This window comes from Anolis sagrei, chromosome 2 (assembly GCF_037176765.1).
Source record: "Anolis sagrei isolate rAnoSag1 chromosome 2, rAnoSag1.mat, whole genome shotgun sequence".
Taxonomy (NCBI): domain Eukaryota; kingdom Metazoa; phylum Chordata; class Lepidosauria; order Squamata; family Dactyloidae; genus Anolis; species Anolis sagrei.
The window spans coordinates 56463461-56482798 of record NC_090022.1 but is presented as its reverse complement, the minus strand read 5'-3'; the positions used below and the strand labels follow the sequence as shown (position 1 = coordinate 56482798).

The following is a 19338-nucleotide window of genomic DNA, read 5'->3' as shown; positions in this document are numbered from 1 at the left end:
AGGTCTGTCAGAAACTAGGCAAGTGAAGTTTATATATCTGTGGAATATCCAGGGTGGGAGAAAGAACTCTTGCCTAGTTTCCAACACACCTCACAACCTCTGAGGTTGCCTGCCATAGATGTGGGTGAAATGTCAGGAAAAACTGCTTCTGGAACATGGCCACACGGCCTGGAAAACTCACAGCAACCCAGTGATTCTGGCCATGAGAGCCTTTGACAACACAATTATAATTATTTTATTTTTTACCCTTCCTCTCCTCATATTGGATTTCTGTCCACAAAATAATAATAATAATAATAATAATAATAATAATAATAATGCAAAGACTCCGACACAAGCCAGTCAAGGTGGTCCCAGTGGTGATATGAGGATTTAAAGATTGAACTGCAAAGACTCTGGCACAAGCAAGTAAAAGTGGTCCCAGTGGTGATTGGCATATTGGGTGCAGTGCCTAAAGACCTTGGCCTGCACTTAAACACAATTGGCATTGACAAAATTACCATCTGCCAGCTGCAAAAGGTCACCTTACTGGAATCTCTACGCATTATTCGCCGATACATCACACAGTCCTACACTCTTGGGAAGTGTCCAACGTGTGATCCAATACAACAGCGAGCAGAGTGTTTTCTGTGGACTCAACTTGTTGTATTTATAATAATTATAATAATTATAATAATTATAATAATAATAATAATAATAATAATAATAATAATAATATATCACACAGTCCTAGACGCTTGGGAAGTGTTCGGCTTGTGATTTTGTGATATGAAATCCAGTATATACGTATATCTCGTTTGCTGTGACATACTGTGTTTTTGTTTCAGTAAAATAATAATAATAATCTTTATTTATACCCTGCCATCATCTCCCCGGAGGGGACTCAGGGCAGTTAACATGAGGCCAAGCCCAAAGATAAAATTGTTGTTCATTCGTTCAGTCGTTTTCGACTCTTCGTGACCTCATAGACCAGCCCACGCCAGAGCTCCCTGTCGGCCGTCACCACCCCCAGCTCCTTCAAGGTCAGCCCAGTCACTTCAAGGATGCCATCCATCCATCTTGCCCTTGGCCGGCCCCTCTTCCTTTTGCCTTCCACTTTCCCCAGCATAATTGTCTTCTCTAGGCTTTGCTGTCTCCTCATGATGTGGCCAAAGTACTTCAACTTTGTCTCTAGTATCCTTCCCTCCAGTGAGCAGTCGGGCTTTATTTCCTGGAGGATGGACTGGTTGGATCTTCTCGCAGTCCAAAGCACTTTCAGCACTTTCCTCCAACACCACAGTTCAAAAGCACCTATCTTCCTTCGCTCAGCCTTCCCTAAGGTCCAGCTCTCACATCCGTAGGTTACGACAGGGAATACCATGGCTTTGACTAGGCGGATCTTTGTTGCCAGTCTGATGTCTCTACTCTTTACTATTTTATCGAGACTGGACATTGCTCTCCTCCCAAGAAGTAAGCGTCTTCTGATTTCATGGCCATACAATACAGCAAAATAAAATACAAAATACAAAACAACAAAAATTACATCAGAATGAAATGCATACAGTAGCAAAATAAAATAAATAAATAGAAATAACATAATGGAAAAGCTTTCAAAAGCATTAAACCTTACCAGAAAAAGACAGATGACAACCTTAAGAATGCAAATTGATCAGAATGAGTAGGATTTCTTTTTCTTTCACCTTTCCACTTAATTTTTCCCCCTGAAAAACAATTCAAATTATTTGTGCTGCCTGATCAATAAAAAGGAGTCCTTAAAAGGTGTTAACTTTATGGAAGGTGCTTAGAAAGGAAGTTTTCCTTCTCTTCCACTTAAGAAAAACACTGTTCCCAACATACTGCTAAACAGGACAAAATTAAGTTTATTTTCAGCTCTTATTTTGAATGCAAATTATACAGAGATATCTTATTTGATGCCACAGGGCTTCCCAAATGATGCCTAACATATTGTCGAAGGCTTTCATGGCCGGAATCCCTGGGTTGTTGTAGATTTTTTCGGGCTGTATGGCCATGGTCTAGAGGCATTTTCTCCTGATGTTTCGCCTGCATCTATGGCAAGCATCCTCAGAGGTAGTGAGGTCTGTTGGAACTAGGAAAAGGGGTTTATATATCTGTGGAATGACCACTCTCACAACCACCATGTCAGACTACACAGAGAAGCCATTGAAATACACAAGCATGTGGACAATTTCATCAGAAAGGAAGAAACCATGAAAGTGAACAAAATCTAGCTACCAGTATTAAAAAAAACTCTAAAATTGCAACAGCACAATAACAGAGAGGAAGCAGGTAGCGACATCTAATTACCTCTCAACAAAAGTTTGCTCCAGGCACAGTCAACCCATTGTATGCTAATCAAGGTGGTCAGTTGAAACATTCACACCTAGCTCCAGCAGACAAGAGTCCTTTGTCTCACCCTGGTCATTCCACAGATATATAAACCCTTTTCCCTAGTTCCAACAGACCTCACAACTTCTGAGGATGCTTGTCATAGATGCAGGCGAAACGTCAGGAGAAAATGCCTCTAGATCATGACCATATAGCCCGAAAAAACCTACAACAACCCGATGCCTAAACACTCTAAAAGCACTAGATTCTGGTGGATCTAGGAAGTTAGGCAGGAGGTTATCTTTCAAAGGAAGGAAAGGGCAAAACAACCTGAATAGTGTGACATTCCTACAGACTCTGCCCACCTCCCCATAAGCCAGGCATGGGCAAACTTCGGCCCTCCAGATGTTTTGGACTTCAACTCCCACAATTCCAGGGTTGAAGGGGGGGGAAGGTGCTATTCTTAACGTTCTACGCTTGGTCTTCCAATGGCTCCGCCCCACGAAGCGTTCCCCGCTGCTATTGGCTGAGGGATCGATGACGTCACACGCCTTTCCCCTAAGCTCCGCCCTCGCACTGTCAGCCACGTAAGCCCTCTTTGGGCCTCACCAGCGCAGCGTGCGCATGCGCCTTTCTGTCAAAGCTGAGCCCAGTCAGGGTTGTCATGTTGGCAGGAAGTGGCGCCCGGGCAGGAAGTAGAACTCTTCAGGGCTGCAGGCAGAGCCAGGTGCTGCCTTCTCCTCCTCCTCCTCTTGTTCTCTATTTGGGCCCTTTCCCCTTCCCTCCCTCCTGGTGAGTTGTCTGCCTCCTCTTCCACCACCCCTCCTCTGCCAAGGGACAAGATGCTGAAAAAATTCGACAAAAAGGATGAGGAATCCGGTGAGTAATGCTGGGGACCATGGGTGCATCTATACTGGAGAATTGATGCAGTTTGACAGCACATTAGCTGCCTTGGCTCAATGCTATGGAATCCTGGGAGCTGCAGTTTGGTGAGCCACCATCACTCTTTGGCAACTACAACTCCCATGATTCCACAACATTGAGTTAGGAAAGTTCAAGTGGTGTCAAACTGTATTAACATCATAGCGTAGATGCTCCCCAGATGTAGTTTGGATTTTAGATATTATTATTATTATTATTATTATTATTATTATTATTATTATTTGAAACACAACAAGATGAGTCCACAGCAGATAAGATTATTCTGCTGGCTGTTTAATTAGATCACATGTCAGTCCCTTCTCAAGCCTAAACACTCTAAAAGCACTAGGACTGTGTGATGTATCGGTGAATAATGTGTGCAGATCCCAGTAAGGTGGCCTTCTGCAGCTGGCAGATGGTAATTTTGTCAGCGCCGACTGTGTTTAAGTGCAGGCCAAGGTCTTTAGGCACTGCACCCAGTGTGCCAATCATCACTGGGACCACCTTGACTGGCTTGTGCCAGAGTCCTTGCAGTTCGATCTTTAAATCCTCATATTGTGTCAGCTTTTCCTGTTGTTTCTCTGCAATCCTGCTGTCATCTGGGATTGTGACATCAACAACATTATTATTATTATTATTATTATTATTATTATTATTATTATTATTATGTTTTTGGCATGCTCCTGTCATTTAGGAAGAAATTGAAGTTGTGTTTCTGGGACCAGGCTTTTGGACAACAGACATAGATAGTACTTTGGACATGGAATTGGATATGGAATTGACTGGAATGATGATACGGCTATTAATACTGTTTTTTACTGTGTTAATGAATGTTTTACTTATTGTTTTAATTGTTATTATATTGCTCTGTTATATGTAGTGGCATCAAATTGCTGCCAAATGTAAGCCGTCCTGAGTCCCCCTTCGGGGGTTGAGAAGGAACGGGATAGAAATAAATAAATGTACATGAGATATTTTGGAGACAGGACACACCCCGAAACACCAATTTTATTTATATTTCATATACACCTTATGGGGTCCCCCCAGTGGCTCAGCGGGTAAAACTGCTGAGTTGCTGAACTTTCCAACCCAAAGGTCAGCAGTTTGAATCCAGAGAGCAGGGTGAACTCCCACTGTTAGCCCCAGCTTCTGCCAACCTAGCAGATCGAAAACATGTAAATTTATTTATTTATTTGATGCATTTATTAACCGCCATTCTCAGCCCTTTAGGGCGACTCATGGCGGTGTACAACACATATAAAAAGGCAATTTACCAAGAGGCAATTACAACAACATATTAACAATACAACAATTACAAAATTACACTAAAAATCCGCTTCGTCTCATAGTGGAATCATAACCAATCTCATATTCCTTGTTCCTTTCCAGTCGTCTTTACCACATTTTTATAGCACTTAATTAAATGCCTTCTCGAACAGCCATGTCTTAAGGCTTTTTCGGAAGGACATAAGGGAGGGTGCCTGTCTGATGTCTGCAGGGAGAGTGTTCCACAGCCGGGGGGCCACCACCGAGAAGGCCCTCTCCCTCGTCCCCGCCAGACGTGCCTGTGAGGCAGGCGGGATCGAGAGAAGGGCCTCCCCAGACGATCTCAAGGTCCTCGTGGGCTCGTAGGCCAAGATACGGTCCGAAAGGTATTTTGGGCCGGAGCCGTTTAGGGCTTTGTAGGCCAAAACCAGCACTTTAAATTGGGTCCGGTAGCAAATCGGCAGCCAGTGGAGCTGGGACAACAAGGGCGTTGTGTGCTCCCTGCCTCCCGCTCCAGTTAGTAACATGGCTGCCGCGCGCTGAACCAGCTGAAGCTTCCGGGCCGTCTTCAAGGGCAGCCCCACGTAGAGAGCGTTGCAGTAGTCAAGGCGGGATGTGACCAGAGCGTGTACCACCGTGGCCAAGTCAGACTTCCCGAGATACGGGCGCAGCTGGCGCACGAGCCTGAGCTGTGCAAATGCTCCCCTGGTCACCGCTGAAACCTGGGGATCCAGGCTCAACGATGAGTCCAGGGTCACACCCAAGCTGCGAACCTGCGCCTTCAAGGGGAGTGCGACCCCATCCAGCACAGGCATAAATGTGCATATATCAATAGGTACAGTTCCTGCGGGAAGGTAACGGCACTCCATGCAGTCATGTCAGCCACATGACCTTAGAGATGTCTAGGGACAATACCAGCTCTTTGGCTTAGAAATGAAGATGAGCACCAACCCCCAGACTTGGACACAACTAGACGTAATGTCAAGGGGAAACCTTTACCTTAGACATATAGCCTGAAGTTAATTTTGATACCCAATATTTTAAAATAATTTTGTGCATGAAGCATCAATTAACAATTAATCCATAATCTGGAGTTAGTTTAATACAATGTTGTCTAAGATGAAACAAATGTTTTTATACATCAGCTCATTGGAAAGCAACTCTCTCAGCTGCTCATGTGAATAATTTCAGATTTTGGGGGATTTTGGAAATACAGCTAAGGGATGCTTAACCTGTATTGACAAATCTCTTTATGGAGAACAGGGGACAAGTGTGTAGTTATGGAAGATGTATTTTCACTCCTCAGTACAGAGCACCTCAAAGGAATATACCCTTCCATAGTATATAGTTGCCTATACACACTAAGGAAGAGATATCCCTATCATCCAATAAATGGGCCCAAATTATGCAGACTTTTGTGGTTGATGTTTCTCCAGGGATCAACACTGAACTAATATTGTGTGGGTCTTCTTTCATTCGCTGATAAGCAAATGCCTTTTCCTCACCATTTGGTTCAGTACTCATGAGAGATAAATCTGTAATAGTTGCAAAGTATTTTCTATCTCTTCCTGTTTTGATTTCGCTAATCCTACTTATATATGATGCCTTTGCTTTAGAGGACTATTAAACCGAGCAATTTAAAATAAAGCTGTCTTCTGCACTTATTTTGCCTGTTTCCCTCTGCAATACTGAAAATCCTGATCATAACTGAAATGATGGATCTTGTGCCTATGTTTCTGTGTTTCAGGTGGGGGTTCCAACCCATTCCAACACTTGGAAAAAAGTGCAGTACTTCAGGAAGTAAGTGCCATCACCATTCCAGTCCTTTTTAGTCCCCACTCCTTAAAATGCCACTTTGACATATTCCTGACTCCTCATTCTCTGCTCCTAGGCTCGTGTGTTCAACGAGACACCTATAAACCCTCGGAAATGTGCTCATATCCTCACCAAGATTTTATATCTCATAAACCAGGTAACTGGGGGGATGCCTTTTTATATTTACAATGTGTTATCCTAAAGTCAAACCAAATTGCTCTACTTGTTGAATCCACATAGTATTGCATAGCGATAAAGCATTTTTCTAAGTGTGAATATCTTGGATCTGAAATGCTGTGAACCAGAAGTGTTTCAGATTTTTTTAATTTTGGAATATCTGTACTGGCATATATGTTCGTAATAGATAACTTGGAGAAGGGACCCAAGACTAAACGTGAAGTTCATTTATGTTTCGTATACACCTTATATACATACATATACTCAGTCACCTCTGTGGTCAGTTTTGGAGTATTTTGGATTTTAGAATTCCGGATAAGGTATGCTCACTTTTTGTCAGCAGATTGTGAATTGGTTGCAGTTAATACATCCTTCCTGCCTTTACTCCCCTGGAATGGCTGGGTCATGAAGCAGGCAGCAGCTATGGCATCAAAAGGCTCCAATATGATCTGAAGAGTTTCAGAAATTTATTCCTCATGGAGCACTATGAATCCTATCTGGCCTTTGCTCTCAGCTAAGGTGCAGTCAGCATGAGCTCCACTCTCTTGCTTAAAGGGAGGGCTCTGGGGAAGGTGGCACTAGCTACTGTGCTTTCTGGAGCATTGTTAAATGTGATACTTTTCAGCTTTCAGGCTCACTGACTTGCAAATGGTGATTTTTAATCCCAATTCAGGGGGAGCATCTTGGTGTGATGGAAGCCACTGAATCCTTCTTTGCAATGACGAAGTTGTTCCAGTCCAATGATGTAAGTGCTCTGCTTATGTACTTTGTATTTCCCTAGGGAACTGGAAGAGCGTGAAAGCATTGTTCTTTTTGTACAGCCTTAGTCAACAATAGAGCTTGGAAAACTTTCTTTTTTGTTGGTAACGGACTGAAGCTTCCAGAGTAGTAGGCAGGCTGGGATGTTTTGGGGGGTTATAATCCAAACTAGGAACCCCCGGTGGCACAGCGGGTTAAACCGCTGAGCTGCTGAACTTGCTGACCGAAAGGATGACTGTTTGAGTCCAGGAAGCAGGGTGAGCTCCCGCTGTTAGCCTCAGCTTCTGCCAACCTAACAGTTTGAAAATATTCTAATGTGAGTAGATCAATAGGTACCAATTCAGTGGGAAGGTAACGGCGTTCCATGCAGTCATGCCGGCCACTTGACCTTTGAATTGTCTATGGGCAACACTGGCTCTTCAGCTTAGAAATGGAAATGAGCACCACCACCCCAGAATCAGACACAACTAGACTTAATGTCAAGGGGAAACCTTTACCTTTATTAATCCAAACAAATAACCTTTCAAAGTTCTGGGTCAGCAAATTGTTTTGCCTAGAGACTATTTTGGCAAATTTGAAGGTGGAAGGATGAAACACCATGCCTCCCTGAAATCCCTGAACTTGCATGCTTCTTTCGTTGGCTGAAAATATCTCTTATCTAATATATTATTAAAAACAACAGGGGATTTTCTCAATCAAAGACAACCCAGGAGCCTAATGCTAGCATAATAGAATGTGAGAATGAAATTTAAAAGTATCTACAGCCATTACAAAAAATTATAAAGAATTCCAGAATTCCACAAAATACACCAAGAATTAAAAATACATGAAACATAAGAACATAAGCTAATGCAGAAAGTCAGCATGCGTAGAACACTACTAAAATATATATAACACTGTATTTAAAAATAAGCTCAGACTGGATAAATACAGTTTGTCCTTCCAGTGTTGGTCGTAGATATTGTTTTCATTTCATTGCATTACCATGTTCTGTTACCTTCTACTACTAGGACTGCTGACCGAAAGGTCAGCGGTCTGAATCCAGGAAGTGGGGTGAGCCCCCTTCTGTCAGCTCCAGCTTCCCATGCGGGGACATGAGAGAAGCCTGCCACAGGATGGTAAAACATCCAGGTGTCCCTTGGGCAACGTCTTTGCATATGGCCCATTCTCTCATACCAGAAGCGATTCGCACTTTCTCAAGTTGCTCTTGATGTGAAAAAAATACTATTATTATCCAGTTGCAGTCCCCACAGTATAAGGAAGGCATTCCAGCAGTAGAACTTGTGATGGTGACCACTGGCTTTCAGGAGCCATGGCGCTCTTGTGTGCTAACACTATTTATGCTTGTTCTTCATGACAGCCAACCCTCCGCAGAATGTGTTACCTCACCATCAAAGAGATGTCCAACCTCTCTGAGGATGTCATCATTGTGACTAGCAGGTGATTCTTTCCTGAGTGTTCCTCTGAGTGGTTGCTTTTTTTGGATGCACATGTATCTTTCAGTGAGATCCTTTTAACCTTGTAAACAGGCATGGGGTGGATGTGCCACTTCCACTTTTTCGAATTCCGCACTCTCACACTCTGCGGAAATTATAAAGACACTTGTAAATTTTGGAAAGTTCATGTTTAGAAAAGAATAGAGAAAAAAATAAAACTCTCCATTGTTTGCAGTGGCCAAATTCAACTAGAGCAGATACTTCCAATATGAAAAGGATACAGATGTACTTGCCCACCACGAGATTGTTAAATATAAAGAGCCTCTCAGAACAATGCTAGTAGCACTTCTGTTGTCATTTCTGCTGCCTTGAGGATGGCACTCTGTCCAGAGCAGTAGTTGATGGAGTCTAAAATAAATATTTCCTTTTTCTTCAATACCTGTCTGTGTTCATACCTGTTTATGTCTGTATATTTACATAAGGGGAAAATGAAATCTACCATGGAGTTAGTATATTTCTCTTGATGTAGAGAAGATACTTACATCATTTTAGAAATCTTGCTGCTACTGCTTATTCTGTGTTTGTATGAATGAAAGCTATGGTATACATGAACAATGCTAAAATCTTATTCCTTTTATTTTAATCCAGTTTAACCAAAGATATGACTGGAAAGGATGACAATTACAGAGGTCCTGCTGTGCGAGCACTTTGTCAGATAACAGACGTAAGTATTTATCTGCTGCTTCCATTTGTCTGGATTTCTTTCTCACTACAGTCCTGGATGGTTTTGTTTTGGGGGTTTTTTTTTTTGGGGGGGGGGGGTTGGACATTTCACAACCTATCTTGAATTACTATGTTATTGGACTTCGGTATCAAAAAATGACTTTACAATCAAATAAAACATTTATCAAAAAACTAGAATGAAACTCTAAACCAAATTTCTCTGAAACAAATGTTGCTCTACTATAAACTTGCATCAAAAATGCATACACATAATAATAATAACAACAACAACAACAACAACAATAATAATGGATTTCGTATTACAAAAGCACAAGTGAAACACTTCCCAAGCGTCTAGGACTGTGTGATGTATTTTCGAACGATGCATGCAGATCCAAGTAAGGTGGCCTTTTGCAGTTGACAGATCATGATTTTGTCAGTGTTTATTGTTTCCAGATCCAGGATATTTGCTGTGACATACAGTGTTTTTATGTCAGTAAAATAATAATAATAATAATAATAATTTATTTGTAACCCACCCTATCTCCCTAGGGAGACTCAGTTTCCAGCAAAATATGACAAACATTCAATGCCATAATAAACAATAAAAACAAAACAAACCATAATAAAGGATCACATTTTATAGAGAAATGTGATTTTAGTATATTTTGTGCTATTATTATTATGTTTATTTATACCCTCCTTTTTCTCTCCACAAGGGAGACTTAAAGTGGATTTATAGGAGTTATAAATCATTATCAAGATTTCTGAAATGGTTGCTGCCAAAAACAACCTGAAAGGAGATTTATGTAGTAGATTTTCATTACTAACCTTGAAAAAAATAGCATAAACAATGGTTTTCTATTTGGACTAAGAATTAGGAAATCAGGATATTATATGCAACATTTGATTCAGAAATTTAGAAAAAAATCGGTCCATCTCAGAATAAGGATATTTCAGCGTGTATCTGTATACTTCCGTTCTTTGTTCTTTACACTCCCTTCCTTGTTCTTGTTTGGCTTTCCTTCTCTTCCCCCTTCCATGTTTCTTGCCTTGTTTGATCCCTTTTTATTTGCTTTTCCCAGAAGTTCTGCCAGATTTCTTCCCTCTAAAATTTTGTCTCTTGTTTTGTCTTCTCTGCAGACTACAATGCTGCAGGCCATTGAGCGCTACATGAAGCAGGCAATTGTTGACAAAGTGCCCAGCGTATCCAGTTCGGCCCTCGTGTCATCTTTGGTATGTAAGCCCATTGAAAGTCCCTGAGTTACCTCATACTGACCATTCATCTGTAATAACAGTAGAGACATTTTTGAATTGAAAAGGCTTAAAGGACTATTTACAGATCCCAAAAACAAAAAGTCTTGAACAATCTGTGATATATGCATAGAGATATGAGGATGATACACTGACTCTAAAGTATTTCAGTTGCTCACTAGTTTACGGAGAGGAGGAGGAATAGACAATGAGAGACCACTTCTGGACCTTTGGTTGAGAAAAATTAATGTATTTGGGCTCTGTCAGTCCATGTGAGCCCAGCTACCATCACTGGCCACACAATCAACCCATATAACTATGTCTACTTCGTTTGGTTTCTGTAAATCAATGTGGATGTTTTATTTCAGATTTTATGCCACTCTATATTTTTGTTTGATTATGTTATGTTTAATTTATTGATGTTAGGTTCTAATGTTGTTTTCATATGTGGGGTTATTTCTGGATTATTATGCTGGCGGTTGTTTGTTTTATTGAGGCATTGAATGTTTGCCTTTTTGTATGTTGGAATCCACCCTGGATCCCTCTGGGGAGATAGGGCAGAATATAAATTAACATTTTTATAATTATAATTATTATATTAGATGTATGTAAAATATTTGCTCCATCAAGTTCTTTTCAGAGCTGATAAAACTTATTTTGTTGAAGTCTCAGAATCTCCCAGCCAGCAGCTGAGAATTACCCAACAACATAACTTTTACATGTTCTTGATTTTTAAAAGTAGATTTACCAAAGATCCTGTGCTACCTGGATTGAGCACTAGAGATGAATGCAATTCCCATTTGTACAACTGTAGGCTTTCAGTTCATGCATTCCATAAAATAGAAAACAAATATATTTGACAAGCCAAATGCATATTTTCGTCCATGGGACTGTGAATGCATCCATTTGAAAAATGACTTTGACAATTCTGTCAATTCCTGGTTGTGATACAATGCATATAATAAAGATTGCTTTAAACCTTTCTGGACACAATCTTTGTCTTACTGTGAATGGCTCCTTCTTGGTTTACCTATTCCTGATGTGTCCTCCTGGTTTTCTTCTTTCACAGCACCTTCTGAAGACCAGTTTTGATGTGGTGAAACGTTGGGTGAATGAAGCTCAGGAAGCAGCTTCAAGTGACAATATCATGGTCCAGGTAAGAACCACATTAAGGCCACATTGTATGTATTATGGCACAAGGTTTTAGCTGTGTCTCTATATGCCAAGGATATCAATCTGATGTTAATCCCATTTCCTCCTTTGCTTGCTCCTTCCAGTATCATGCTCTCGGTTTGCTGTATCACATACGCAAAAATGACCGCTTGGCTGTCAACAAAATGCTGAACAAGTTCATGCGTCATGGCTTGAAGTCACCTTTTGCCTACTGCATGATGATCCGGGTGGCCAGCAAACTCCTAGAAGAAGAGGCAGGAGGGTGAGGATGCTTCCACACCTCAGAAAATCATTCTGTGGGACAGCCACCAAGGGGAAATGACACCAGGGGAAGGGATGTTGAAAGATATGCATGGCAATTAATATTCTGGGGGAGGGGGGCATAATAAGGACACTGGAGTTGGGTGGTGGTGTGCAGCCAAATGCACAAATGTTCCACTACCTTTGAAAGGTCATGAACCTGAAAACATGGATGTTCAGACAGGCCTTTGACCTTGAGTAGGCTGAATGGGTCCATATGAAGCTGACACTTGGCACCTGTGAATTGATGTTGGATAGTTTTATCTACTGTTGTTCTAAAATTGTATTGTTTTGATTTTATGCTACATAGGTTGACGGGGGTAGTTGTTATAATTTTATGTGACTTGTTTTTTCTTTTGTACCATTTATACTGGTTGAATGTTATATCTGCACCCTGGAGTGCTTTATAAGCCACCCTGAGCCCCTTCGGGGAGATGGTGACAGGATATAAATAAAGTATTATTATTATTATTGGTGATGTTGTTGTTGTTGTTGTTGTTGTTGTTAGTGGAATGTCAAGCTCACCCCTGGTGCAACATGCCAGTCAGTATCAGCTCATCAGCTTCTAAATCATGTAGTTGGCATCCATGAACCCAATTCTTCCCCTCTTTTTTTTTTGTCCTAGCCGTGACAGTCCCTTGTTTGACTTCATTGAGAGCTGCTTGAGGAACAAGCATGAGATGGTGGTCTATGAAGCTGCATCTGCCATTGTTAACTTGCCTGGCTGCACAGCCAAAGAACTTGCTCCTGCTGTGTCTGGTAAGTCCTTTGCTTTTTCATTCTTAAATTCAGGCTCAGGCATAGAAATCATGCAGCCCTCTGGATGTTGGCAAGTTGCAACTTGCAGAAATGCTAACCACCAGTATACTCAAGTGATGAGGAATGCTGGTAGTTGCAGTTCAACAGCACTGGAAGGCTGCATGATTCCAACACCTATTGTCATTGCTGAGACTCATCAATTGACTTGACGTCTGCATCTGGGTTTAGTGATAGTAATATGAAAAATCGTCCTTTCAAGAGAAGACTCTCTTGTGCTGTATTCATTGTAAGATTGCCAAGCTTTTGTGGTCTTGGTGCATATTTTGGAGCAGGCTGTACAGCAGAGCAGTATCAATACAGTGATATGTTGACATTTTGTTTTGAGATGGTGGTACATTAAAGCAATAAAAATGCAATAAAATACACTTGCATACTGATCACAGCAAAAAGGGAAGCTCTAGTTTAAGTAGTACAAAGAGAGAAAGGCTACAAAGAGTATATATCAGCAAGGAGTAGAGATGTGAAGGTTTGGGCAAACTTTCTGTTTCTAAAAAGTTCTGTTTCTGTTTCTCCTTAATCTGCCTGTCCACTCCCTTTCCATCTCACCCTTGACTTTCACATCTCTAAGTAGGAGACAACTTGTGCAAATATCTTGCTGTCTCCAACTGAAAGTTTAGAATAGGGATGGGGGTGTTCCAATTTTTCTGGACTGCAAATCCCATCATCCTTCACCATTAGCTGTTCAAGCTAGGGATGATGAAGATGAATTTCAACAACACTTAAAGTTTTCCCCACCTATGGCCTTGGGAGCAACAGGAAAAGCAGTACATAAAGCAGTCTATTCCAGGCAATATAGAAATATTTATAAATAAACCAGGATGTTCCTCTAGTCTGCTGAATGAATGAGAACTCACTTGTCTCCTCTCCAAATCCCCTGCCTTTCAGTGCCTTCCTTTTATTCAGGCTGTTACAGCTGCTACATTAAGCATTTAGTTCTGTCCCTAATAAAACTGATGTTTTTTTACAGTGTTGCAATTGTTCTGCAGTTCACCCAAAGCCGCCCTTCGTTATGCAGCTGTTCGAACTCTCAACAAGGTAAGAAGGGCCTGTGAAGTTCATGACTGATTTAGTTGGTTTACTTGGCTGGGTTATAATGTGTGGCAACAGCACAGCCTTGGAATGCGAAGGTGTTATTGGCCTTAGTAAGCCACCTTGAGTCACCTTCAGGCTCAGAAAGGTGGCATACAAATGCAGTAAATACATAAATAAATAAATTAGTATTTGTCTTGAAGTATTTAGACCCACAACTCTCATCACACATATTCAACATGACAAGACTCTTTGTTTTCAAGAGACCATGTTGAAGAATCGAAACTGCCATCTGAGAGACATAGGAAGGCGGGGGACACACTGACCAGATATATATTCTATCATTTTGTAACTAGAAATACTCAGTATGATCCATTGTGCTAAAAGTGTGAGCTTTGAAAAATTCACATGGCTTGCAGCGTTCTGGAAACTATAGCCTAAAAACAGTAACTTTCCCAGTCTTCACCCCAGGCATGTAAATGGTGATGGTGTTGCTTTGGAGGATGAGGAAGAGGGGGAGAATAAGAATAAGAAGCTGCTTTTAAGTGAAGCCAGGCACTTATGGATACAGAAGAATGGGAAATTTTAGATTGATTTTAACTTTCGATGTTCAATAATATGGAAAGTTTTTAAGGATTATTGAACCTCTAATACTTGTTTAGTGACAGTTATTTAACTATTTGTACGTATATTGTTAAATGTGATGTAAGCAGTCTTGGGTCTGTCCTGGAGAAAGGCGGCATAGAAATCTCCGTAATAATAATAATAATAATAATAATAATAATAATAATAATAATAATTGTTTTCATGTCAGGAGCGACTTGAGAAACTGCCAGTCGCTCCTGGTGTGAGAGAATTGGCCGTCTTCAAGGACGTTGCCCAAGGGATGCACAGATATTTGATGTTTTACCATCCTTGTGGGAGGCTTCTCATGTCCCTGCATGGGAAGCTAGAGCTGAGACGTGAGTTCACCTCGCTCCCCAGATTTAAGCTGCCAACCTGTTGGTCAGCAGTCATGCCAGTACACCGGAGGCACCATAATAATAATAATGAGAAGAAGAAGAAGAAGACCAGAATTGAAAAATCAGCTGATGACCCAAAATACAGACTGTGCAAGGAAGCTGATGAAAGAAAACCACACAAACAGAGGCACAACACTCTGACCCAAATGATTCATTGGAACTTACGTCACAAGTACCACCTACCAGTAGTAAAGAACAGGTGGGATCATAAACCTGCAAAGGTAGTGGAAAATGAACACGCAAAAATACTGTGGGACTTTCGAATCCAGACTGACAAAGTTTTGGAACACAATACACCAGACATCACAATTGTGAAAAAGATAAAGGTTTGGATTATTGATGTCGCCATACCAGGTGACAGTCACATTGAGAAAAAACTCAGCCGTTATCAGGACCCCAAAATTGAACTGCAAAGGATCTGGCATAAACCAGCACAGGTGATCCCAGTGGTAATCGGCACACTGGGTGCCATGCCGAAAGATCTCAGGCGGCATTTGGAAACAATAAACATTGACAAAATCATGATCTGTCAACTGCAAAAGGCCACCTTACTTGGATCTGCACGCATCATTCGAAAATATATCACACAGTCCTAGACGCTTAGAAAGTGTTCCACTTGTGATTTTATGATATGAAATCCAGCATACAGATCTCGTTTGCTGTGACATACTGGGGTTTTTTTGTTTCAGTAAAATAATAATAATAATAATAATAATAATAATAATAATAATAATAATATAGTAGTAATAATAAATATCCAGGCTTGTAAGATCACCCATCTTGCATCAAGTGAATTATTTTGCTTCTCTTTCCTATCTGTTAGGTTGCTATGAAGCACCCGTCTGCTGTGACTGCCTGTAACCTTGACTTGGAGAACCTAGTGACAGATTCCAATCGCAGCATCGCCACCCTAGCCATCACAACTCTCTTGAAAACTGGCAGTGAGAGCAGCATCGACCGTCTCATGAAGCAGATCTCCACCTTCATGTCTGAAATCTCAGATGAATTCAAGGTATAGAAAGAATTTATATAGAAAGGGTTGAGAGTGTTAATGTGAGTTCCAAGTCCAGTTGTTCAGGACTCTTGTTCTCCTCCCTAATTCTTTTTGCCAGGTCGTGGTGGTCCAGGCTATCAATGCCCTCTGCCAGAAGTATCCCCGCAAGCATGCAGTCCTCATGAATTTCCTCTTCACCATGCTCCGGGAGGAGGTAAGCATAGCTGTTTGGGATGTCATTGTTTTTCACTTGAGCCACACTTTGTTTTAGGGGCTTTATGCTGTGAAGTAAAACAGGGCAGAAACAGTAGTAGACTTAATGCTGCTGTAATTTACATTTTCAAGTCTGGCCATTAAGCTACTTTGAATACATGGTTGTCAATACAAACCAAACCTGGCTTCCATTTCCTGCAGAAAAATAGTGTTGCTGCTTATGCTGTGCATACTTTTTATACCTATTGCAGTGAGTTCTCATGCAGTCTCCACCAGCCATGCTGATTAGGAAAGATGGGAGTTGTAGTCACATTTATCTGGGGAGTACCAAATTGGAGGATGTTGATGCATAATATTTATTAATGAACCTTTTCCAAGGTTATTTCTTCTATAGTCTTTTCCATTTTTGCCAGAGTGAAGTTATATATACAGTCAATTATGGATTCCTTTTGATTAGAGCTACAGAGCCCTTTTTGAAGGAAAAGATTCTTGTGAAGCCCCAAGAAACTTTTAGACACAGGGGTCACATTGCATTTTTAAATTTGAGAGATGGGCCGGACCAGTGGCAAATGGATGGAGAATGCTTGCATGAACTAATTGGGGAAAAAGCATAAGCAAATCCCTATGCACACTGCACATATCTTGTTTATAGTGCAAAAAGAAAGAAAGAACAATACAATATTGAAAATGAATAACAATTTTAACCAACATAAGCTTAACAGTATTTCAGAGGAAGAACCTAGGAGCCATCCAGCCTTTGCAATAATAATAACAACAACAAAAACAAAAACAATAGCTTACATGATACGAGGATTTAAAGATTGAACTGCAAAGACTCTAGCACAAGCCAGTAAAAGTGGTCCCAGTGGTTATTGGCATACTGGGTGCAGTGCCTAAAGACCTTGGCCTGCACTTAAAAACAATCAATGCTGACAAAATTATCATCTGTTATCTGCAAAAGGCCACCCTACTTGGATCTATACACATTATTTGCCGATACATCACACAGTCCTAGACACTTAGGAAGTGTCTGACATGTGATCCAGTACAAAAGCAGTGATCTTGTTTGCTGTGTACTAATCTTGTTGCATATCAAAATAATAACAATCATTATAGTAGCAACCCCAGGGGCCACCAAGTACAATCTGCTTCGGCCTTGCAGTAAAAACACAGTCAAAGTATCCCCAACAGATGGCCATCCGGCAATTGCAACAACAACAACAACAATAGTTGGAGCAACCCAGGGCACATGCATTCCAACCTCCTTCTGGCTTGCAGGAAAAGCACAAAGTGATGGTGGGGAGGCTTTGCAGGTTGCAGCAGGGGAGGGGACAGGAGGCCCCATAGTCTGTGCCAGTGGCAGAGAAGTCCCATAGGCTGTCCTGGCAGCAACAGGGCTCCACAGGCCGTGTGTTTCCAGAGGCCCCCATGTAGCACAGTTTGAGAACCATTACTCTTGATCATTCCTATAGGGAGGCCACAAACAGGCATTGGCTATTTTTCCATCACTATCCTAAAATTTCATCTCTTTTTAAATTATCTGATGCAGCATCTGTCTTTCAATACTGAATACCTAGCCTCCATTGATTTTTAACTATCACTACACAGCTGTTTCACAAGAAAGGACTTGGGGTTTGATTACATTAAACCTATATAGGCAGAATTATCTTGCCTCCCACACAATCTTTTGAATTTCGTTTTCATCAGGACAATCTAATTCAGGTACATTCCAGTTTCAAAGTTCCTCCCACACAGTCTTCCAATCTAATGGCTCCAGGACAGAAATTGAAAAGGCCTACAATGTCAAATACGGGCCAGTGTTTAGAAAATGCCTACTTCGTTGCAGAACTTGGAGAAGCTGTTTCCCTTGTAAAGCAAGGGATAAATTCTTGTTAGAACCCACCCACCCCACCCCACACACACACACACACACACCCACACACCCACATACACACACAGACCCACACAGATCACAGTAAAACAAAAGCCATTGTTCTCCATTTAGCATTTCTCTTGTTTGCATTTTGCTTCCTAGGGAGGCTTTGAGTACAAGAGAGCCATTGTGGAATGTATCATCAGCATCATTGAGGAGAACTCTGAGAGCAAAGAAACCGGCCTCTCCCACCTGTGCGAGTTCATTGAGGACTGCGAGTTCACTGTCCTGGCCACCCGCATTCTCCACTTGCTGGGCCAAGAAGGACCCAAGACAAACAACCCTTCAAAATACATCCGTTTCATTTACAACAGGGTTGTTTTGGAACATGAAGAAGTTCGGGCAGGTACATCTGGTAGAAAAGTCTCTGTCGCAGGAACAGAAGAATTTCTCTTAGACAGAGTCAGGTTTTTGGCCAGTATGGCTCAGGTGTCACCATGACTTGCAATCTCTCTCTCTAGCATTTCAGCCAAGAGTTTCTCCAGCTTTATCTGGAGATGCCAGAGACCAAACCTGGAATGTTTGGCATGAAACGCAGGTGCTTTACCAGTGAACTACGGTCTTTTTCTTTCCTGCTCTTTACCACAATTTTGACTTCAAAACCAGATTGGGTACATAATAATTTGCTGCTGGTGATTTGGATTCAAATTTTAAAACTGGAGTTTTGCTTGAGCCAAAGAGATTATCAAAACAGATTTCTAATGAAAGGGTGGGCCAGTTTTTTCCCCATGAGAACATATAAAGGGCTCTCATTGATTCCCCCAAAAGTTTCATGTGATGCAGTGGAAGCATGCTTGGCCCATAACCCTTTGTTGGGGAATTTGAGCTGTTAGGTTCAAAAATAATCCTCAATTGGGGTGAATCTACTATAAATATAGCAGAGTACCAGAAGTAAACTTCATAACCAGCCAAAACTTACGTGTGGTGAGCTAGGATAAGCTGCCTCTCCATAGGATGGCACAGGATTGCAGTGTCAGAACTTAAGGTTCAAAAATATTTATTGAAGTAAAAGAAGTACAATCTAGATAGAAAAGGTCATGGATCTAAATAGCTTACTAAATTTCATATTCTAAGAAGGTAAAAGGTAAAAAAGTTTTTAAAAATCCATGCAACGTTCAGGAGTGATATCGGCCTATAGTTTTTCACACAGTTTTCGTCCGAGCCTTCCTTGGGAATAAG

The 19338-nt window shown here is 41.2% G+C and overlaps 1 protein-coding gene across 2 annotated transcripts in view; it reads left to right on the top strand.

Moving 5' to 3' along the window:
* The first annotated feature begins 2952 nt into the window (after nucleotides 1–2952).
* Nucleotides 2953–19338, top strand: part of COPG1 (COPI coat complex subunit gamma 1) — a 35920-nt gene continuing 19534 nt past the window's right edge. For both annotated transcript variants that reach the window (XM_060766170.2, XM_060766169.2), the window contains exons 1-14: nucleotides 2953–3204; nucleotides 6260–6312; nucleotides 6404–6484; nucleotides 7178–7249; nucleotides 8624–8703; nucleotides 9348–9423; nucleotides 10566–10658; nucleotides 11746–11832; nucleotides 11954–12111; nucleotides 12775–12908; nucleotides 13936–14003; nucleotides 15843–16031; nucleotides 16132–16227; nucleotides 18262–18505. In XM_060766170.2, the coding sequence (XP_060622153.2) occupies nucleotides 3168–3204; nucleotides 6260–6312; nucleotides 6404–6484; nucleotides 7178–7249; nucleotides 8624–8703; nucleotides 9348–9423; nucleotides 10566–10658; nucleotides 11746–11832; nucleotides 11954–12111; nucleotides 12775–12908; nucleotides 13936–14003; nucleotides 15843–16031; nucleotides 16132–16227; nucleotides 18262–18505 (1468 nt within the window). In that variant the 5' untranslated portion in view covers nucleotides 2953–3167. The remainder of the gene's footprint in view (nucleotides 3205–6259; nucleotides 6313–6403; nucleotides 6485–7177; nucleotides 7250–8623; nucleotides 8704–9347; nucleotides 9424–10565; nucleotides 10659–11745; nucleotides 11833–11953; nucleotides 12112–12774; nucleotides 12909–13935; nucleotides 14004–15842; nucleotides 16032–16131; nucleotides 16228–18261; nucleotides 18506–19338) is intronic.